This window comes from Helianthus annuus, chromosome 17 (genome assembly GCF_002127325.2).
Source record: "Helianthus annuus cultivar XRQ/B chromosome 17, HanXRQr2.0-SUNRISE, whole genome shotgun sequence".
Classification (NCBI taxonomy): domain Eukaryota; kingdom Viridiplantae; phylum Streptophyta; class Magnoliopsida; order Asterales; family Asteraceae; genus Helianthus; species Helianthus annuus.
Window position 1 is genome coordinate 134,348,056 of NC_035449.2, and position 23,309 is coordinate 134,371,364.

A 23,309-nucleotide genomic window follows, 5' to 3' on the forward strand; every position below is an offset into this window, starting at 1 on the left:
TTATGTGTTTTAGGGAAAAGTGTAATCACTTTGACCTGCTGAGTTCAAGTTCCAATGTTGTACAGTAACTTTAGCTCCTTGTCACCAGTTATTGGTGTATCAGCTTCTTGTCGGGAGCTTCCAGCTTCCGACTTTCAGCTTCTTATTTTCAGTTTATGTTTATTATTTTTTGTTGCTTATTTGCGATTGTTATTATTCTTGGTTTTGCTGAATGGGATTTCCAAGTACCCACATCATCAGCCCCTAGTCATGAGTATTGATGTTGCAAATATCGGTGCTTATGACTCCAAGTCTAGGGGTTTTTATCCTCTTCCCTTGCTTTCGTTAAAAAATCATTAAATGCCTTGCTCATGCTTCTTTTTTGTGGTGTTTAATATTTGTAAGTTTTTTTTCTAAAAAAGACAAAGTTTCAAATCATCAAATAGGGGAACTAGAAGCATCAGGTATCTCTTTTGTGGCTATGGGCTTCCCTGTCGGAAGCTATCAATCTACCATTGGCCATTTATTGTAAGGTTTTATGATTTCAACATGTGCTGGTTTTTCATTTAAGGCCCACTTGCCCACTTACATGTCCAGGCGGCCCACAGGTGATTGATATGACAGCGCCGCGGGGGAGCTCTTGATTACCCTAGGCTGCCAGCTGTTGGCAGTTACATCCCCACCTTCCACCTGTGCCCTTTTTGTTACGAATTTGAAAGTATGAATTTTGTAACCTTCTTACCACTCGTCTCCTTCATTCTTTCATTTACTTTTCTTTTTTGTTGGATTCCCTCTTTAATCCAATAGTTTTTCCGGTGATTCCTCTTTATAAACTTGGTAAGTTGTCTCTTGCTTTCTTTACTTTTCAAATTGGTTCTAATAAGAATGATATGCTCATCCAATTTTTGAAACTTACCCAATCGGAGATTGATAAGTTCTGTGTGGATCATGGTATTGATCCTTCCCTTGGGGCCAAGGCTCCGGGGGAAAGGACCGCTGATCAATGTCCAGAAGGGTCATTAGTCTTTTACACTCGTATTCTCGATCAACCAATAGATGCATTTGGAACAAGAAGTCCAACAATTCGTTCATTGTCTATTGTTGTCTCAATGCCCACAACACGCAGTCGTTGATGGGCTTTACGGGCTTGTTGTTGTTTAATAAATTTTAGTAATTCTTTAGATAGCGTTTTCAGTATCCGGAGTTTGTTGGGTTGTTCGTAGCTAGGGTTCAAAATGCTTGAATATGGTGATAATAGAAAAGAAAAAACACTACCATAGGTGAACCCTCCAGAAGAAATCGCAGACTGATACATAAAAATACATATAACGAGTTATCGTCTTCTGAACCCTAACAACTGTCCATGTGGGTTGTCGCCAAAACCCTGCCGATGATCGTCTGTTAACTACCAGATGGAGTGCTTTCGTGGTCTAATCATATCAACTATTCACTACATGGAGCAGATAACGGTTTGTTGGGTTATTTGTAGCTAGGGTTCAAAATGCTTGAATATGGTGATATTAGAACACTGTACACTACATGTAACACAGTGGCTTTGTGATGGGAACCGCATATTCGTGTGTTGCAGTTTGAAAAGATGACCGAATACAGATCTGATATTGAAATTTGTGAGCCTTCAAATTATTCTCAGACAATTCCTAACAACTGTCCATGTGAAAGTTAGGGTTTGTTTGAGTTAGTTAATAACCACGATTGTTGAGCTTCCTGTTCTCAAGTTCACAATGAAGGTTCTAAAAATTGAAAGGAAAATGACTTTGTTATGGTTTGGGGATAATGTTCTGGAAATTGAAGGAAAAGGAGAACTAGAATATCGATATAGTTGCTGTAAAAGCTCATATTTTACATAACAAGAAACCTTGAACACAAGTTTTCTTTTTGAGCTTGATGAATGTCCATTATCTCAACGCTTCTCCTTACATTACTGATATGTATTTGGAAACTAAGGTTGAAAATTTGAAGTAAAACATTTATATTTGCAAGTAAAACATTTAACATCTCATTAACGCAAATGCAATACCTACAATTAACCAACGTACATTGATTGTGGATTTAACTTGCAACATATCCAGATCCCCTTGGTAGTTGTTACCATATCTATCCATTATTCCCTAGATTTCATTAGGGTATAATTATAATTGCCATCATATCAGGCCCATCGTTTACCATGGAACGCATCCTTAAACTTGATAGCAACAATATGGTGATATTAGAACACTGTACACTGCGTGTAAACACATGGGCTTTGTGATGATATGTTACAAATTGGGAACAACATATTCGTGTATTGCAATTTGGAAAGATGACTGAATAGAGATCTGAATAACCGATATAGCCCATTTGTAACCCAACTCAAATCTCGTAACTGTGAATCTTTTCCCTCCGAAACCACCACCTTGTCGCGTATGGTCATCAACATACCACCAAACTCAAACAAACCACCAAACTAGGACATCAACATCAATTAATGTCCAATTGACGAACACGAATGTGTGAAAATGGGATTTATTTAAAAGTAAAAAGAAAACTGAAACCAGTTTTCCTTGATAGCAGAAGTAGTTCGATTTGATGGTTCTGAAAACAAGTTATCTTTTTTGAGCTTGATGGATGTCCATTATCTCAACGCTTCTCTTTACATTACTGATCTGGAATTGGAGAACCGTTGTGTATTTGCTTAGTGATATTGAAAAGATTTGTTGAAATTCAAAGAAAAGAGTAAAAAAGATGAAATGAGGCGTGTTAACGCAAATGCAATACTTACAATTAACCAACATACATTGATTGTGGATTTAACTTGCAACATATATCAAAGCTTCATGCAGCTGAGACTGCTTTGTTAATTTTAATGAAGCAACGAAGATTGAAGGTGCCAAACAGAAAGTAAATGAATTGTGCAACATATCCATATCCCCTTGGTAGTTGTTACCATATGCATTGATGTCCAATTGACGAACACGAATGTGTGAAATGAGATTTATTTGAAAGTAAAAAAGAAAACTGAAACCAATTGTCCTTGATAGCAGAAGCCGCTCGATTTGATGGTTCTAAACATTACATAGACCGCCAGATCGAATGGTTGTTATTGACGCAGACAAACGACCAATTAATAAACATTAAGCACCTTCAGGATATACTCGGAAGTTATTGACGCAGACTCTTGATAATCATTGTAAACTTGAGAACAGGAAGCTCAAACAAACCACCAAACTAGGACATCAACATCAATTGATGTCCAATTGACGAACACGAATGTGTGAAATAGGATTTATTTCAAAGTAAAAAGAAAACTGAAACCAGTTTCTCTCTCTTTGATGAAATGAGATTTATTTCAAAGTAAAAAGAAAATTGAAACTCGTTTGCCTTGATAGTTAAAAGTCTTCCATGCTTGCTTTATGTTTATCAAATGGTCGTTTGTCTGAGTTTTCTTTCTCTTTAATGAAATAGGATTTGTTTCAAAGTAAGAAGAAAACTGAAACCCGTTTTCCTTGATAGCAGAAGCCAGTTCGATTTGATGGTTCTGAACACTATATAGACTGCCAGATCGAAATCCAAATGTGTTGATATTAACTCATAAAAGAATCCTATCTATATGGGTCGTATACAATTATACAGTCGGTATAATGATATCGTATACGTTGTATACGACCAATGTTTGTTTTAACAAGGTGTATACGGGCCGTATAAGGTTATACGACCCGTATACACCATGTTAAAACAAGATTTTACCACGTGTTAATATTAATACCATTTATTTTATTTGTTTTGCATAAATCAAGTATAAATATAATTAAATGATATGTTTACCATTGAAAATAAATATTTCTATTCTCTAAGAAACATGGTGTTATATTGTTAAAAATGTTATTTTTTTAATTATATGTATTAATATTTCATATCAACACCACAAAAAAAATATATAAAATAATAACATTCAGATTTGAGTTTATATATTAGAAATAGTGAAGTGAAGTCATTATTTCAACTAAATAGTTTTGTAATGAATTTATCTATTAAATCTATTAATTCATACAAAATTTATTTAATTAATAATAATATTAATTAATTGAAAGATTGAATATTATATGATTAAAATATTATATTCGAATTAGATATATCCATAACCACCATTTTCAGTCATCAACTCTATCTCAAATAAGGTTTAAAAGCCTTCATTATCATCCCAACAAAGTTCACTCCTATAAGGAGTTCACAAATAAAATAAACCAATATTACTAATTTATGTGTACCCGTTAAGAAAAACAACCGTTTGATGGTAAAGTTTGAAGATAAGACCGGTGTAACTCAATCAAAATTGATTATTTCATTTGTGTCGAGTCCGTTAACTTGTAATCAAACTAATAAAACACGAGTGCTTCTTGGTTCAATTGTTCAACCATGTATCACGACTTTTAAAACGAGTTTATAACTGTGAGTCTGTAATGACAATTCTATCTTGAAAATGCTTGATTGATCTATAGACAACTCAAATAAAAAAATTCCTCCCAATTTATCATGTTGATTTAACGTTAATAATACATTGTTTATGTCAATTTGTGTGACAAATAGTTTTTTTTGAAACGGCGATTTCTTGTGTCAGACTACGTCACTCCTTAAATTGAAGAGCCCCGTTATCCATTTCGACCAGACTATGTTATCTTAACCGCACCTACTCTTCACGTTCTTGGGAACCATTTTGATGCACATCACTTTATTGGTTAACCAGACCCACTTACTTCGTACCGTTAACGCTACCATTTGCCCATTTTCTTTCTTGCGCAACACGCAACTGAATCATCTTCAAATTACACTCCATTTTGCTTCGTTCTTCCTCTCAATATCAACTCAATTTGCTCCAATTAATCAAATCAAATATGGGGAGAGGAAAGTTCAAGGGCAAGCCAACTGGTCGTCGTCAATTCTCTACTCCCGAAGAGATGCGTATGTTCATTCACTCCTATTTGTATGTATATATTTGCATGTTGTTCGATTCATATATGTAACTTTTTTGTAATGCGGAGTGTATTCAGCGTTTTTTACTTGATAATAATTGTTACGATTAGTTTCTAGGGTTCAAATTGGCGAATCTGAATATGCTTATTTCATTAATTAGGGTTTTGAATTTGATAATAATGTTAATTGCATGTTGTTTGATTCATATGTGTAACGTTTTTGTGAATTAGGCGTTTATAACTTGATTATTTGATGATTGTTGTGACAATTAGTTGCTAGGGTTTGAATTGGTGAATCTAAATCCTTTTGTTTGGTTAATTAGGGTTTAAAAATCAGTTTAGGGTTTTGAGTTTGAGATTAATGTTAATTGCATGTTGTTTGACTCGTATGTGTAACGTTTTTGTAATTCGGAGTGAATTCAATATTAGGCTATGGGGTATACTTTCACGCCCCTTGACTACACGTAGGCGTCACATCACCTACTTGATCCCTTTTCACTTCACCTCACAACAAGGAAATGGTTTAACCCCCCATTAACGCCCCTTAAATTAATTAGAATACATATATATGTATATATAGCATGTTGTGTGCAAGGGCGGACCCACGTTAAGCGGAACGGGGTCCCCGGACCCCAATCTTTTTTTCAAAAGTAGTAGAAGCAGTATATAAAATTTTCTATGGACCCCATAAAATAATTTAGTTGGACCCCATAACAATGAGAGTGAGCCTGGTGCAGTGGTAAAACCACTTGTTTACACACAAAAGGTCCCAGGTTCGATACCCGTTTGTTTCGTTTTTTTTGTGTATTTTTTTTAAACCTGATTTTGAATTAATCACTCTTTTTTTTTTTTTTTTTTTTTTTTTTCTATTTCAATTTTTTCTCACCTATATTTAGCTGAAAGTGTAGTAAATGAAACTTGTAATTTAGTTATGATATTGTTTCTATTATGTTTCTCGACCCGACCCGAACAACGACCGATCCAAAAAATTTGAACACCGGAAAAATGGGACCCCATTGTCCAAAAATCCTGGGTCCGCCACTGGTTGTGTGCGTATAAATTTTGCAATGCTTGATTCCCTCACTCTCTCCTAGTTAACTTCTTAACATGTGAAGCTTTTAATGCCTCTTAACACCCTTCAGGAGCGGTATAACAAGTGTTAACGGATGCCAACTTGGATTAACACCTATGAATGTTAGAGTATACCAAGTGGCCTATTATCTTGATCATTTGATTATTATTGTTACAATTAGTTTCTAGGGTTTGAATTTGCGAATTTGAATCTGCTTGTTTGATTAGTTAGGGTTTAAATGATCAGTATAGGGTTTGAATTTGATGTTAATATTAATGGCATTTGCATGATTCATATGTGTAACGTTTTCAGAGTGGATTCTGTGTTTTTAACTTGATTTAACTTATGATTTTTGTGACATTAGCTTATTTTGAAGATGGATAATAACACAATAGCTGATATGATTTTGTTTCTTTGTGATGATTGCAGTTGCTGGCACTTCGTCTCGTCCACGTACGTTCAAAAAGGTATTTCTACATGTTAAGATGTCATCTTCTTGATAAAAGTAATTGCGTTCAATATTGATATATAAAATTTTATTGTTTTCCTAGTTGGGTCAGTTTTCTTATACTTGTCAGTTGTCATCACATAATTGTTGTATATTATTTGGAATATTTCTTGATGCCCTTATTATGTTGTATCCAGATGGTAGGTAACCAGCCATTTTTATTGATGAGTTGTTATTGATATAGAGTAGAGGTGGCAAAATGGGCTGGTCAGACGGGTTGGGTAACACGTGAAAAATTAATGAGTTTGGCTGAAAATGAGTTTGACCAAAAAATAATCAATAAAGGCCCATACATTATAGTCATGCACAGTCGATCTATTTTAATTAGTTAGAAAATCACGGGCTGTTTTATGAGAAATAGAATAACTAGGTAGTGCTAATTAGTATTTTATTCTGTAATATACCAGGAAGAAGCTGAAGTCGAGGAGGACAGATCTGAGGAAGAATCTGAAGAGTCATCTGAGGAAGAATCTGATGTCAGTCAACTTTGACTTTTTTTTTTTTCGGATACAGTGTTATGTATGCTTATTTCGTTGCACTTTTGCTGTGCACAGAGGAAGAAAGGAACCGAAGGTGTTATTGAGATTGAGAACCCTAATATGGCTAGGCCCAAGACCTTGAAAGCAAGAGACGTTGATGTAAGTTATATACATATACTAGATTACAACCCCGTGTATTACACGGGTTAAATAAATATAACTTTTATATACTAAGTTACTAACTAATACAAAAGTTAAATCTTTGAAAACCCGTGCAATGCACGGATTGAATAAACATGTGTATTACGCGGCTTGAATACTTATAATGTAACCGGTTAACACACAATCGTCAATATATGTTTTTGAAAAAAAAAGAACTTTGATGTACTAAGTACTTTTTATAACATTCTACTTTTTTTTTATGTTTATTATTAGGTTAGAAACTTTACATAAGTTATAACATTTTACTTTGTTTTATTTATTTATTTATTAAAAGGTTAGAAACTTGTATGTTACACATGGTTGAATCACTGAAATATGAAATAGTTAGTAATAAGAAGAAAAACAAAAGAAATAGTTAAAGAAAAGAAAGATTAATAAATAAGATGTAAGCGAAAAATAAAATAAAATAATTATAAATCAATAATCATTGAAATTAGTATCAATAAATAACCCCTTATAGTAAACAATATATTATAGATAGAGATAGATTAGTTTAAAGTTAACTTTGAACTTATTTTTTTTAATAATTGGTTTAAAGATGATTATTCCAAACTTGTTATTATTCTATGAAATGATCTTTGAAGCAACTAACATAGTAAAAGTAGCTCAAATATAGTTCGTAATAAAAACAATGCAGTGTATTTTCAAAGGAAACACATAATAAAAGAAAAATACGTAAAGTGATCCAAATGATGTCAAATATTAAGAACTTATCCATGTTCATTTTTGTCTCCATGATATTAGTATCATAATTTAATAGATTAAGATTAAGTTTAAATTCAATGACAGACATATAGTATTAATCTATACTGATATTATCTTTATCTTCATTAATAATATCTTTATCATTAATTAAATTATTATACTGTAAGAACTCTAATGAATAACACGTGCCCTTGATAGGTTTCTTTTATTATATAGCACAAAGTAGATATAAATATACGCATAGAAAAGATTACCTACTGTCTAAAAATTATAATGACAATTAACAACTGTAACGTTATAAGTTTTTTAATAGAAAATTTACTTGTGGTCTGTTTAGGATTAGATAAACAATATTTAAATTTTAATAACGACAACTTGAATAAATAAGTAATATTAATTTTGACAAATATCTCAATATAACAATATATAGTATATTAATTTTAGAGTAAATTACTTTTTGAGTCCTTGTGTTTTAGTGGTTTTAACCACTTGAGTCCAAAATAAAAAAGTTTAACACTCCGAGTCCCTAACCGCTCATTTTATAACGTTTTGAGTCCCTGTGTTTTAGTGGTTTTAACCACTTGAGTCCAAAATCAAAAGTACAAATGTTAAAAATCGGAGTATTGGACACAAAACGTTATAAAATGAGCGGTTAGGAACTCAGGGTGTTAAACTTTTTGATTTTGGATTCAAGTGGTTAAAACCACTATAACACAAGGACTCAAAAAGTAATTTACTCTTAATTTTAATTGATTAAGATTAAGTTTAAATACAATGACAATCTTATAGTAGTAATACATTATCTTTATCTTCATTTAACAATATCTTTATCACTAACTAATATTAATATATTGGTTGGCGGGAAAACCAAAAAATAAATAGCTCTAATGAATGACACGCGTCACTTATAGGTTTACTTTATTATATAGCATAGTATGTGTGTGTGTGTGTATTGGTAATTAATTTAATCTAGTGTTGATTGCTCTTGCTATTCAGATGGAGAAAACTACTGAACTTTCAAGACGCGAAAGGTTTGTCAACTCATCTAATATCACCCTGATGTTCCTGCAAGACGAGGATGCACACATTGTGTATTTTAAATATTTAATTATGTGTTTTTTTTGTTCTCATTGCAGAGAAGAAATTGAGAAAGAGAGGGCTCATGAAAGGTATATGAAGTTGCAAGAGCAGGGGAAGACGGAACAAGCAAGGAAGGATTTAGGTGAGCATCCCGATTTTAGTTTCTATAATACGTACAAGCAGCTGTGTTCTCTTTTTTCAATTTGTCTTTTTGCTGTCTTTTTTCCTTCATATATACTTTTGAACCCGAACTTTCATTTGTGCATTGCAGAGCGCTTGGCTCTTATAAGACAACAAAGGGCAGATGCTGCTAAGAAACGTGAAGAAGAGAAGGCTGGTAATGTTCTAGATCTTCTCGTTTTTCGCGTCAAAATTGTAATTTCTTTTTGTTTAGGTCAAAAGGGGCCGGGTTGGTTTAATTTTTTTTTTTTTTTTTTTTTGCTAGTTTTTTATGATCTTACCCATTTGAGTTCTTATGGATAAAGTATACTGTTCATATGAACCTGAAAACACGATAAATATGCATGTCTCTTATACTTGCTCTTGTGTTTTCAGCCAAAGACCAAAAGAAGGCTGAAGCACGAAAGTGAGCCCGTTTGGTAACCGGGAAGCAATGGTCTGAAAATGGTAGTTTTGCATATGTTTGGTTTAGTTGGTTTTAAGTCAACATTTATATATGGTGATTGAGGGGATCTTTCTTTCACCATTTCAACAATCTTACTTTAAGGTCATTTTGATACTTAGCACTAGGCAATTTTGATGGGATTGGCTCAATTTTCTTGATAAATTGCACTCTGCTATATGCTTGAAATTGGTCAATTTCGATCAAGCTACTTGTTAATGGGTCAATTTCAACCAATCTACTAGTTAATCGGTCTAAGTTGACTTGTTTTACCTTAAAATAAGATTGTTAATAACTATTTGAAAATAAAAAGTAGTTATTTTTGAACAAATAATAACTATCATAAAAGTAAAACAAGTCAAATAGTTAAAAGTTGTCATAGTACATTACTAAATATTTGAATTATTATTGTAATATCGTGATGCTTAACAACCTAGGCTGGTTGTATCTTTATAGTGTTTACCTAAACAAAAATAACGTTTCTTTTTGGCAATCGGATCAACCGCTATTTACACCAACGTTTCTGCCGCCATGTATCGGATAAAGTGTTGCGGCCACCAACCCCACTACCCATCGCACCACTGTCACGATCATTGTGGATGCTGCCACCTATAGTGCCGTCAATGACATCGTCAGCGCCACATGTATAGCCAGTCCCTCATGTTCCGACACCGCCTAACAGCGGTGGGGTGATGGTGGTGGAAACATTGGTGGCAGTTGTTTCGACCCGTTGTCGGGGGAGGGTTAGAGTGGCAAGGCGCGATGAGACGAGGGTAGCTCTGATGGTGGCGTTAGCGATGATGACGTGAGAGTTGAGAGATTCAAATTTCTTTTATTGAATATCTTTTCAATTTGGGTGATTTTATCCCAATTCCAGTTTCAATTCCATCTACAATCATACATGCCATCCTTAAAATTCAGATTCTAGTTCTAACAAATTCGGTGAACTAAAACATGATAAAATGGAATCTACACTTCAATTCTGTTGGTTTTGAAAACCAAACGCACCCTAAATGTTTGTATATTGTATTTAAAATCTCACTTTTAAGTTGTCATTTATGGCTTTGAATCTGTCAAACATAACTTATGCATATGAACCGCAAATAGAAAAGCTTTTTAGCAACGACATATGGTGATCATTTGATTGGTGTTACTATTCGAAGTACTTGCCTACTCAAGTTGTCGAACGACACTTGTATTCAAACGATTTTCTTAAGTTTTTGGCAGAAGACGCAAAGTTGACTAACTTCATTCCCTGGTCGAATCATCCTCTCTTCAAGGGAACAAAAGAACCACCATCTCGCTGGCTAGACCAGAAAAGTACCAATCATTGCTTATCTCTTAAACTAAGACAATATCACAAAGTGCATGATCAAGTAGGCTCCGATTCGGGATGCCAGTTTTGTGGCTTGGATCGACCTTTGAATGACTATGAAGGGGTAACACCCCACAATGGTCTAAGACCAGGCTTTAGGGCTAGACAGGCCATGCTATGTTCGATTGAATCATCCTGCTCATCATACCAATCCTGCATGTTTCGGTTTCAGGGGTGGGTTGTTTTTTTTTTTTTTTTTTTTTTTTTTTTGACATCCCTATCGTTCACTAAGCGCAGGTTTGATCCCCACTTATGGCGAATTTGTTACCATTTATGCTCCTTTTATTCTAGCTGACTGCCTTTTCAAATTACAACTAAATCTTGACTGTCTTTTCTACCCGAAAATGATGCTTCATTCAAAATGAATAGCTATGGATGTCTCACTGTTTTTGAAAATTTATATATGACCAAGCTTCCCATTATTGCTCCAGTTAAGATTTGCAACAATAATTTGGAACTTGTTTTCATGTTTACAGAAATCCGTAAAATAACTCAAATCTAAATATTATTTTTATGATGATATTGTGCTTGAAAAGATTATATGTGTTTACCGTTCAGCTAATGATAAGTTGTCACGAATGCTTGTTTACAGCTTATGGTAAGAATGTACTGCTAAATAGTAACACGAGTAACACACGCTACTTTGTTTAGTTCTTAACATCTATTTAAGATTTTGTTTAAATCGTACTTTGTAGTTTGTACTCAACTTAAAAAGTTCCATAGAATTTAGTTTGTTAAAGCTACCGTCTCTTAATAACTTGTATATTGCTGCAGGGACAAGGCGCTCTTTTTACTATAGCACACCACACATTTTTAGCAATGACGAGGTAAAACAAGACATGTCTTAAATCTTAATGTTGAATTTGTTTTCCTGTGATTTCACATACATTTGCATACCAATTTGTTTTCAATAGAAAACCAAAACATGGAACACGTGAAGCAGCCACATGCGTTTTGATGCAACATGTCCAACAGTAAAAGAAATTGTTTTAAGGTTACATACCAACAAATTCAATTCAAAGCAATTTTAATGAGTAGAAGGAGCAGAGCTAGTAGCACCAGACGTTTCACCCGAAGACGGAAGGAGCATGCTTTTCAATTCATCAAAACTACGATTCGGGTTACTGGAGATGATAGTAATCAGGGAATGTTGTGCATCTCGAAGCTTGTGAGCCGCTATCTTCATGCGTGTGGCCGCATCATTGTCATACCCCGGAACACCTTCAATCTTGCCACCTGCAGACGCTTGCACATATCCTGCTTCAAGACCTTTCTGAAAACCAAGACAAGCCGAAGCTCGACTCACATTTGAAATTAAAGAAAGAAACTCGTCACTCTTCTTCACTTTGTCGAACAACAAACGAAAACCGTTAGTTATCAACCAACTCCTCTCTATCTCATGACCCTCCAAGCGACGGCTTAAAGCTCTTAACTCAACACGCGTGTGCGTTAACTGGTCATTCATAATCTTGATATCTCTAGTCTTCGACTGTTCGCGTTCAGCGAGCGCTTTCTCATGGTATGTCCTGGACCTTTGAAGCTCGGTCTCCAGCAGTTTCACCTTTGCAACAAGCTGCTCACATGAATCTACATGCACCTTTTCGCAGACTTTCTCCTTTTCACAGACCGGCACCTTTTTTTCCCGAAGCTCGCAAAGTTCACGCTCCATGTTAAGTTTAGCCGAAGCTAGTGACACAAAGGATGACTCCATCTCGCGAAGGCGATGTTTATAATAATCTTTCCTAGCACGGGTGTGAACCCAACGATGATGCATTTCCGCCCCTTTAGACATTGCTCCAACCAAGTTAGTGGTGTATGAATCCGAGAATTGTGTTCCAGACAAGCGTCGGTTGGCAAACATCTCTGCGGGTGGAACAGATTGATACAGGAACTCCTGGCAAACGGCTCCGGTTTTAAGCAATGTACCATTCTTTAACGCCCATGTGGGCGTAAAGTTTTGGGCTGCATGTTCGGAACCAAGACCAGTAGAGCAAAATTCATTGGTACAAGGCGTAGTTGACAAAACTTCTTTCCCAGGACGTCGCGTATTAGGACCATCAATCTCGGCTTTATGAGAGTTTGGTTCTCTTTGAATTAGAAAGTCGAAATTTGCAAAATCAAAGTTTGTAGAATCATTGCCCGATATATTGGAGGACGATTCGGCAATAGCCTTGGTAAATGGATCAATGTCAAAGAAGTCATGAGTAGGAGTGTTATGAACAGTTTTCTCCATGTTTTCGACATCCGTGTTTTTCCTTTTAGATGGACTTGTCTCGAGGGTCGGATTAGGAGTAATGGCAACCAACGATTCAGATATCGATTTCTCCTTGACCTGTAAGGGAACTTCAACAAATGTCGAGTCAGCATGGTCTTTTTCTTGCAAGGCATCGTCAGGATCTATATCCGTGTCTGTATCTGTATCTGTATCTGTATCTGTATATGTATCTGCATAACAAACAAGCCACATAAAAAGTTAGTTATAAGACAAAAAAACATCAGAACTAACTTAGGATCGCACCATGTGTCACGCTTAATAACCATACCGGTGTCATGATGGGACGCAACAAGACTGGCAGCTGCTTAGAAAAAGAAAACCATCAACATGGCCAATCGGGTCATGCCAAGCTAAGCTACAAAAGTCCGGGCTATGGAAAAATCCAAGCCCGGACAAAGTCTAGGTTAACAGAAAGACGGAGGTACTTGGCATGGAAAGTTGTGTACTGAGTCCGGGCACAATTTAGGCTATGACAATCTAGTGAATCGACATGCATTAAAAGACCGTCAAGTCAATGCATGGGAACTATAGCAAGGTCGGCCAAAGGCCGAAGGATAAAGGCTTTGACCATTGGATTCTCGGCTAACCTTAACTTGGATGTGACAACCACCCCCTAGCGCCACCTTACTATTTAATGATCTCAAGCTAACACGATCCACTCACGGAGCATTAATCACAAAAAAAGAAAAGAAATACTGTCTTACTCTCACACCCGAGCTTGGTCATAGAGAGCTGTGGGATATCCTAGTCCGGAAGATCCATTGTAGCTTCAGGCCTATATATACGCGTGTGACCATGCATTTGTTAATATACCGGTCGACACAAGCAAATACCTAATCGGCTTCTTTTACCAAGCTTTTCGCCTAACTCTAGTAGACATTATATTGGCCATTTTAGGACATATGATGAGAAATGAAGATGTAAACAAGAATCAGAGAAGGCATATATCAAAAAAAAAAAAAAATCATAAAAGGAATTAAGCCTTGAATACCTTACAAATTCTTCACCAAGAAATAGTTAACACAAAACATTTATCTATCTATATTTTTTCAACTTAAAACCTTAGCTAGAGCAACACCCTGATTTCTTAACTTCCGATACTTCATCTTTACCTCCAACATTAATGGTTTGTCCTCTAAGTGGAACCATCGGATCATTACCGATATCGAGCGCCTTCTTGCTTACGACATGATAAATCTGAGTCAATACTTCTGTGAAAGCGTTCTCGACGTTTAACGATTCGAGAGCCGATGTTTCCATGAAGAAGTTGTTCTCTCTCTCGGCAAATGTCTTTGCATCCTCAACTTGAACCGCTCGTAAGTGCCGTAGATCGGCTTTGTTCCCCACAAGCATGATCACGATGTTTTGATCCGTGTGATCTCGAAGCTCTTTTAGCCATCTTTCAACGTTTTCAAACGTTACGTTACGTGTGATATCGTATACGATCAATGCACCTACGGCTCCACGATAGTATGCACTAGTTATAGCGCGATACCTGTCACATATCATGCATGTGACATTGTTAAAAAGTTGATAGAAAAACACTACAAAATAAATGAGTATCACAGACGGTCATATTTATTAGATGATATTCCTTTTCTGATTTTACAATTTTATTAAATATTTATTTATTATACCTTTCTTGACCCGCGGTGTCCCAAATTTGGGCTTTAATAATCTTGTCATCAACATTGATGCTACGGGTGGCGAATTCGACCCCGATGGTGGATTTAGATTCGAGGCTGAATTCGTTTTTTGAGAACCGTGACAAAAGATTGGTTTTACCGACGCCTGAGTCCCCGATCAATACCACCTTGAACAAGTAATCGTAGTCATCGTCTCCGCCATAGCCCCCCATATCTTTCTCTCCTAGTGTTACATATAGATTCCAACTTGGTTCATGGAGATGATGGAGGACATGCAGGAAAATGGAGATCCAAATGATGAGAAATTTATATTATTTTGATCACAATTTTGATAATAGTTACAGCTTTGTATATGTGTATATATTGGAAAGAGAGAGATTGGGATGTAGGAAAATAGAGGGTAAATGGTGTCATGTCTTTTAATTCAAAGTTTCATGTAACTATGTAAGCCGACCTGACCCAGATAGGACCAAGCTAAAATAAAGGTAATTGTTGGTTTCTAATTCTTCCCATACATGAATTTTCGGTCAACATTCCTATAATTTTGCTAAGATTATGAATGGTATGTATAAGCAAATATTGGTTCTAACTTCTATGTTAATAATATACATATATTAGGCAAAATAAAAATAGCAAACATTTCAAGTATTTTGCTTTCCAAGATTTAACCCCATATCGTATACAATTTTCTTTAAGATGACGGATCCAAAAATTTTTATTTAAACGGAAATTTTCTGGTTAACTGTAATATTGTGAAAAACGAAACTAGGCGTTTCTTTAGTAAACTTGTAAGTTTGACATACTTGTCAGGATGATCAGGTTCCTCCTTAGGGTGTATGATTATGATGGTGAAAACCGAACTCTAGGTGTTTGAATTCGGTTGTGGAGAGAGATGGTAGGGACGATTTTGATGATAATGATGTTATGATAATTGTCTAATCGTTTAGCTCTCTAGTTATCTCCTTATATATACACCAAAGAGGAAACCCAATTAGTTAATAAGGATAATATGGTCCATCAATAATTACTAACTAATTATATAATAAGTTTAATATATTTTGATCTATATAATATAAATGATAAATTATTATATTATGGCTATAAGATTAAATATTAAAACAATAATATATTTAATCTTACATTCTCCCACTTAGCCGATTAATCATTTATCATGAGTATTAGATAAGTCTGAGTCTGATCAGGAGTTAACACTCATTTTAGCCGTAAACCAAGAACTAGGGGTGTCCAAACTGCTCGGCGCTCGAAGATCATTCGAAAAAGCTCGGAAATTTGCTCGTTCGATTCCTTGCTCGGTTAAAACCGAGCTGAGCAGCTCGGTTCGGTTTAAAAACAATCCGAGCATGAGCATAGGTATGCTCGCTCGTCGCTCGTACAGTTTCAGTCGAATTTATTTTTATTATATATATATATATATATATATATATAGGGTCGGGATTTAGAGAAAACGATAGAAAGTGTGAGAATGGTGAGAACGTTTAACGATCGTCCGATCAAAACAATCTATGGACTAGATTGGCGCGGTGGCGTTTTCGTAAATAACATCAATTTTATTACGTGGACGCGCTTCATTAAGGGTAAAAGGGTCTTTTACTACTCCACACAAAACGCCAAATCATGAAATAAAACGCCAAAAACAAAAATCACAGATCATTCTAAGTAAAACTCCATTAAATATAAAACGCCAAACTTAATTATAGTAAAATCCCGCCTAAAAATGGCCAAAAAAATCCTATATATACAACGTATCAGACCTTCAGTTAAAAACACACACAAAAACCTAAACGCCATATTTCATATAACCCATTCGCCTTAGAAACGCCAGAAAACCCAAACATCAAATATCTTCAACCCCAAAAACGTTTTTTTGAAATTCAGTTTGGCTGTCAGTAAGATTTCACTCAATGAAATATACAAAATCCTCAAGTGAGGATATAGTCCATTTCATTGAGTAAAATCTCATTGACTTATCCTAAACTTCCATCAAATTTATAACGCCAAAACATACAAAAACATTATTGAGGTTTGTTGTCAATAAAGTTTAGCTGTATGGGGTAGACAACATTGTCAGTTATCTTTCTTAACCGAGGATTAACAATGTTGTCCATCTCATACAACAAAACATTATTGATTTTAGCATGATCAAAATTTGAGGTTTAAGGTGATCTTATTTCGTGGCGTTCTTTTTATCGGTAAAACGCCAAAAAAGTTAAAAAATCAAACATCGTTAATTGTAAAAATTCAAGATTGTTGGCTGAAGGATATAAACTCAATAACATTTTGCTACATGAGATGGACAAATATTCAAGAAAAAGATGCTGATGTCAGACTGTGTGCTTCCAAACAGCAACACAAAAAAACTACTTGAAAAAAAAAAAAAAAACAAAATGAATCATACGAAAGTCGAACCAGCCAGTTAACATGATTCAAAAAAGAGAAGAAAGAGACTGGAGACAGAGAAGATTTGGAAGATCAATTGTTTATGTATTCTTTTTTTTTTCTATTCAGTTAATTGTTATATAATAAAAACGCCATATATAATAAAAACGCCAAAACAGGCAAAATGTTTGTTTAAACGATATCATCCAGTTGAACGCCACCAAAAAACTGCCAAACTATAATAAAATTACATTGAAAAATTATTATAAAAAACCCAAAAAAAAAAAAAAAATTAAAAAATAAAAATAAAAAGCAAACTTGAAAATGTAACTAGAAACAGTAAATACAAAATCAGTAAATACTGAAGAATCTAAAACGCCAAACTTGAAAGATGGGACGTGTTACAGACTTTAGAGATAAAGCTCATAAAAAACATTAATTACAAAACAGTAACTGAAAAGACAAATACTTTATTATAATAAATCGTCGCCTAATTTAGGCGCCAAAAACACATCCTATAAAATGATACATCTCAGCAACTTCCATTTGATCAAACCAAAAAAACAAATGCCAATACTACTAAATACCACCCACTCTAAAACGCCAACAAATAAACTGAATGAATTGTTATCAGAGGGGAGTACCCCAGAAAGATTTTGCTGCATGAGATGGATCAAATTTCAGGAAAAAAAAACTGTTGCCAGCCATATGGCATTTTGTATTTTTTGTTCTTGAAGAAGGCTTGGATGAGGAGAATAGGTCAATGACACTGAAGAGTGGGTTCACTATAAAGATGAAGATCCAGATAAAGAAAAAGCGAAAAACCCACTCACACGCCATAGAAGAAGACGAATGGCATACGATGTGAATAGCGCCATAAACGCCAAAGTTGTGATACAATGGAACCATTAAAACGCCATTAATTATTGAATTTGGTTAACGCCAAAAATCTCAAAAACCAAAAATTAAAACAACATTGGGAAAAAGCGGAACAGGAAAAGAAGAAGACGAAAGGACAAAAAAGCCTCTCCGCCCTTTTCTAGGCGGCGTGATAGGTGTTGGGTCAGGAAGCGTTCTCACCGTTCTCACATTTTTGATCGTTTTCTCCCGATCTCGTTTCTATATATATATATATATATATATATATATATATAGGGTGAGATATTTACGAACTGAGTGAACAAATCCTGACCATTGATCTACATACAAGTATGGCCAAGATCTTATCATCAAATCGTAAAATACACTAGTGTTCACTCTTGAACCTAATCATATATATATATATATATATATATATATATATATATATATATATATATATATAGGGGATCGCTAAAATGAAAACCACCTCTAGTTGTAAGAACCATGAGAACCACTTTCTGGCCCTTAGATCAACTAGATGGATGGATGTGATTAAAAGTAGTAAATATTAATATTAAAAGCTTTTTGTCTTATTATTTCTTTAATATTATAATCCAAAAGGGTATTTAAGTAAAATCACTCTATTTTGTCTTTTTATATATATTAATTTTAAAATACCTTTTTTGTCCTATTCATTAATTAGTTTTTTGACTTAATTATTTTTTATTTATAAACAGATTTTTTTGTAAAACAATTTTTTTTAACGTTAACGTTATTTACGTTTTACGCGCCGGTTTTTTACGTTAACGTTATTTACGTTTTACGCGCCGGTTTTTTGCGTTTTACGTCCCGGTTTTTTACGTCAACGTTTTTTTACGTTGTACGCGCCGGTTTTTTACGTTAACGTTTTCTTACGTTTTACGCGCCGGTTTCTTACGTTAACGTTATTTACGTTTTACGCGCCGGTTTTTTGCGTTTAACGCCCCGGTTTTTTACGTTACCGTTTTTTTACGTTTTACGCGCCGGTTTTTTGCGTTTAACGCCCCGGTTTTTTACGTTAACGTTTTTTTACGTTTTACGCGCCGGTTTTTTACGTTAACGTTTTTTACATTTTCACGCCTCGTTTTTTCAACGCGCCGTTTTTACGTTAACGTTTTTTACGTTTTACGCGCCGGTTTTTTACGTTAACGTTTTTTTACGTTTTACGCGACGGTTTTTTACGTTTTACGCGCCGTTTTTTTACGTTAACGTTCTTTACGTAAACAATTTTAAATTCAGGTTTTTTACGTTAGCGTTTTTTACGTTTTACGCGCCGGTTTTAAATTCAATCGTCGTTTTTACGTTTTACGTTATACGTAAAAAAATTTACGTTTAACGTTTTACCTAAAACTTTTTACGTTTTACGTAAAACTTTTTACGTTTTACATAAAACTTTTTACGTTTTACGTTAAAAAGTTTACGGTTTAACTTTTATTTTTTACAAAAACTTTTATACACTCGGGGAGGAGTCTCAGATATGTTATCATCATCGACTCTGGTGAAAAAAATAAAAAAACAACATCAAAACAAAGTGTATCTCGAAAATAAAACGGGGTTTGGCTCAGATTATCCGATAATCAAAAGGCTGCAAAAATGGGGTTGCAGGTTCAAAAAACCTACCCTCCGCCGTCCTTGCCGTGCCATCGTCATCTAAATCTACATTATTTTTTTTATCATCATCGCCACCCAAAAAATGACCGTATCAAAACCACAGATCAAAATCCCCAACATACAAATTCCAAACAAATCAAAACAGATATCAAAATACCAACATACCAAAATACCATCGGTATAATCATCATCATTCAAGAATGCATATCAAGAACACAGGCCGAGAATCACAAGAAAAATCAAGAAAACCCAGAAAAATCAAGTAAACCCAGAAAAATCAAGAACACATACCAAAACCACCATCGGTATCATCATCATCATCATTCAAGAACACATATCAAAGAACACAGGCCAAGAATCACCCAACCACTAACCCACTAACCAAGTTTTAGAACCACCGCTGCCGACCAACCACCACCGTAACCGTAGAACCACCGCCGCCGACCAACCACCACCGACCACCACCCAGCCCTCGAACCGTCAAAAACCCACCACCGTCTCCGTCAATCCTCCATACCACCACCGTCGCCGCCCCCTTTCTCTCTACCACTGCCACAGTCGCGTCGAAGTTGCAGGTGGGGTTTGTACCCCACCACCGTCTTTTGAACTGCCAAACACCACTCACACACACCACACCACACACCCACCCTTCGTCGGCTAAAAGAACGACCACCACCATCCGGTGGTGGTAAGAGGCGGCCTGCAGCGACCAGACAGAGAGAAGGGGCGGGGGAGAGAGAAACTCGATGAGAGAGAGAGAGAGAGAGAGAGAGAGAGAGGGGTGGCGGAGGGTTTGGGCGGCGGCAGCAGCGCCGTGGGACAGCCGGCGACGAACCGACACCGGCGATGGCAGCGGTAATGGTGTTGAAAGAGAGAGAAACATGGGTGGGTTTCAATCTTCAAGTTTCAAGAAATGGGTGTGGGGGTTGGCTTTTTCAAAAGAGAGAGAGAAGAGATATTTTAAAAATGATGATCTGCAACTAATAAATGGCAAAGAAAGAGAGAGGAGAGATGAGAGAGGAGGATATGACATTTGGGGTAAATGACTGATATACCCTTATTGTTGGCAAAACCTGATTGGTGGAGACTGGTTCTCATGGTTCTTACAACTGGGGGTGGTTTTCATTTTAGCGGCTCCCTATATATATATATATATATATATATATATATATATATATATATATATATATATATATATATATAGGGGACCGCTAAAATGAAAACCACTTCCAGTTTTAAGAACCGCGAGAACCACTTTCTGGCCATTAAATCTTCAAAATGGATGGATTAGATTAAAACTAGCTAAACGTAATATTTAAGTCTTTTTGTCTTATTATGTCTTCAATATTTTAATCTAAAAGAGTATTTAAATAATTTTGGTTTTTTTATCTTATTAAGTTTATTGTTTTTTTATTACATTTTTTGTCCTATTGCATTAATTTTTTTTTCTAAATCAGATTTTTTTATTAAAAAACATTTTTAAAATCGGATTTTTTGATAAAAAAAAATTTCGCGCGTTTTTTTACGACCCGTTTTTTACGCGCGTTTTTTACAACCAGTTTTACGCTCCGTTTTTTCACGTCGTTTTTGCGACCGGGTTTTTAAGTGCCGTTTTTTATGCCCGGTTTTACGCACCGTTTTTTGCCGCGCCGTTTTTACGTCACGTTTTTACAAGCCGTTTTTACGCCCGGTTTTCTTCACGCAGTTTTTGCGACCGGGTTATTACGTGCGGTTTTTTATTCCCGGTTTTACGCACCGTTTTTTAGCGCGCCGTGTTTTATGTCCCTTTTTACGCGCCGTTTTTATTCCTCGTTTTTTACGCACCGTTTTTGGCCGCGCCGTTTTTTACGTCACGTTTTTACAAGCCGTTTTTACGCACCATTTTTTACGTCCCGTTTTTACACCCCGTTTTTTTCACGCCGTTTTTGTGACCGGGTTATTACGTGCGGTTTTTTATTCCCGGTTTTACGCACCGTTTTTTAGCGCGCCGTGTTTTACGTCCCGTTTTTACGCGCCGTTTTTATTCCTCGTTTTTTAAGTCTAGTTTTTTCGCGCCGTTTTTTACGCCCCCCCTGTTTTTGCGACCGGGTTTTTAAGTGCCGTTTTTATACCCGGTTTTACGCACCGTTTTTTGCCGCGCCATTTTTTACGTCACGTTTTTACAAGCCGTTTTTACGCTCCATTTTTTAAGTCCCGTTTTTACGCGCCGTTTTATCGTCCCGGTTTTATGTCCCGTTTTTACGCGCCGTTTATACGGCCCGTCTTACGTGCCGGTTTTTACGCCCCGTTTTTTTCACGCCGTTTTTGCGATCGGGTTTTTACGTGCGCTTTTTTATTCCCGGTTTTACGCACCGTTTTTTAGCGCGCCGTGTTTTACGTCCTGTTTTTACGCGCCTTGTTTTTGCCCCGTTTTTTACGTCCTGTTTTTACGCGCCGTTTTTACGACCCGTTTTACACGCCGTTTTTTACGTGCGTTTTTTTACGACCCGTTTTACGCCCCGTTTTTTCACGCCGTTTTTGCGACCATGTTTTTACGCGCTGTTTTTATGCCCGGTTTTACGCACCGTTTTATACCGCGCCATTTTTTACGTCCCGTTTTTACGCGCCGTTTTTACGCCCCTTATTCACGCCCCTTATTTACGCGCCGTAAATTTTTTTTTACGAAAACTTTTTTGACGTTTTACGTTTTACAATTTATATAACACAATGTTTTACGTTTTACAATTTACATAAAAAAGTTTACGTTTTACAATTGACACAAAAGTTTTACGTTTTACATAGAAGTTGTACGTTTTACGTCTAAAGTTTACGTAAAACGTTTTACGGTTGTAAAAAATAAACATTTTTTAAAATACAACAATAAACCAATCACAATTATCAAATATCAAACAACCCCAAACCCACATAATTGCCGTCAAAACCCACCACCACCGTCAATCCTCACACAGCCACCACCTCCGACACCGACGACACCACCACTTACACAGCCACCACCTTCAACACCACCGCTGCAAACACCGTCTTACGTATAACTTTTTACGTGTTACGTAAACCTTTTAACATTTTACGTAAAACTTTTTACGTTTTACGTTAACTTTTTACATTTTACATTAAAAAGTTTACGTTTTACGTTAAAAAGTTTACGGTTTAACTTTTTTTTTTACAAAAACTTTTTTGTGCAAAATGAACCCACCCAGAAATCACAAACTCGGTAGGTGTCTCAGATAGATTGTTATCATGATCGACTGGGAAAAAAATAAAAAACCAACAACATCAAAACAAAGTGTATCTCGAAAAAAACGAGGCTTGGCTTAGATTTTTCGATAATCAAAAGGCTGCAAAGTGGGACCAATATGAAAAAGGAACCAATATGAAACTGAACCTTGATTTACTCAACTCATGAATTATAACTGAACCTTCATTTACTCAACTCATGAATTATATGGAGTTGTAACTTTTAACTTCATTCTA

At 35.6% G+C, this 23,309-nt stretch overlaps 2 protein-coding genes across 3 annotated transcripts; one reads left to right on the forward strand and one right to left on the reverse strand.

Moving 5' to 3' along the window:
- The first annotated feature begins 4,710 nt into the window (after positions 1–4,710).
- Positions 4,711–11,901, forward strand: LOC110921026 (28 kDa heat- and acid-stable phosphoprotein). Of its 2 annotated transcripts, XM_035986549.1 has the most exons (9): positions 4,711–4,935; positions 6,448–6,485; positions 6,934–7,002; positions 7,081–7,164; positions 8,929–8,963; positions 9,069–9,154; positions 9,284–9,349; positions 9,568–9,639; positions 11,784–11,901. In XM_035986549.1, exons 1-8 carry the CDS (start codon positions 4,869–4,871, stop codon positions 9,600–9,602), a joined length of 480 nt encoding a protein of 159 aa, XP_035842442.1. In that variant the 5' UTR covers positions 4,711–4,868; the 3' UTR covers positions 9,603–9,639; positions 11,784–11,901. The 2 variants fall into 2 exon arrangements, with proteins under 2 accessions (XP_035842442.1, XP_022020983.1); XM_022165291.2 differs by lacking the exon at positions 11,784–11,901 and having other exon boundaries at positions 4,712–4,935; positions 9,568–9,871.
- Positions 11,902–11,929: 28 nt separating this feature from the next.
- LOC110921025 (ras-related protein RABA1f) lies at positions 11,930–15,142 on the reverse strand. The gene is made up of 2 exons (XM_022165290.2): positions 14,922–15,142; positions 11,930–14,779 (listed from the first exon to the last, which is right to left on the reverse strand). The coding sequence occupies exons 1-2, from the start codon at positions 15,140–15,142 to the stop codon at positions 14,347–14,349; spliced, it is 654 nt and encodes a 217-aa protein (XP_022020982.1). The 3' UTR covers positions 11,930–14,346.
- Between the last annotated feature and the right edge of the window lie 8,167 nt (positions 15,143–23,309).

Bases quoted from the DNA above. Each gene is read 5' to 3' on its own strand.
- LOC110921026 (XM_035986549.1), top strand. From the start codon at position 4,869: ATGGGGAGAGGAAAGTTCAAGGGCAAGCCAACTGGTCGTCGTCAATTC. The intron at 7,003-7,080 runs GTCAGTCAACTT...TGCTGTGCACAG, and splicing joins CATCTGAGGAAGAATCTGAT to AGGAAGAAAGGAACCGAAGG. The intron at 7,165-8,928 runs GTAAGTTATATA...CTTGCTATTCAG, and splicing joins TGAAAGCAAGAGACGTTGAT to ATGGAGAAAACTACTGAACT.
- LOC110921025 (XM_022165290.2), bottom strand. From the start codon at position 15,142: ATGGGGGGCTATGGCGGAGACGATGACTACGATTACTTGTTCAAGGTG. The intron at 14,780-14,921 runs GTATAATAAATA...GATATGTGACAG, and splicing joins GACACCGCGGGTCAAGAAAG to GTATCGCGCTATAACTAGTG.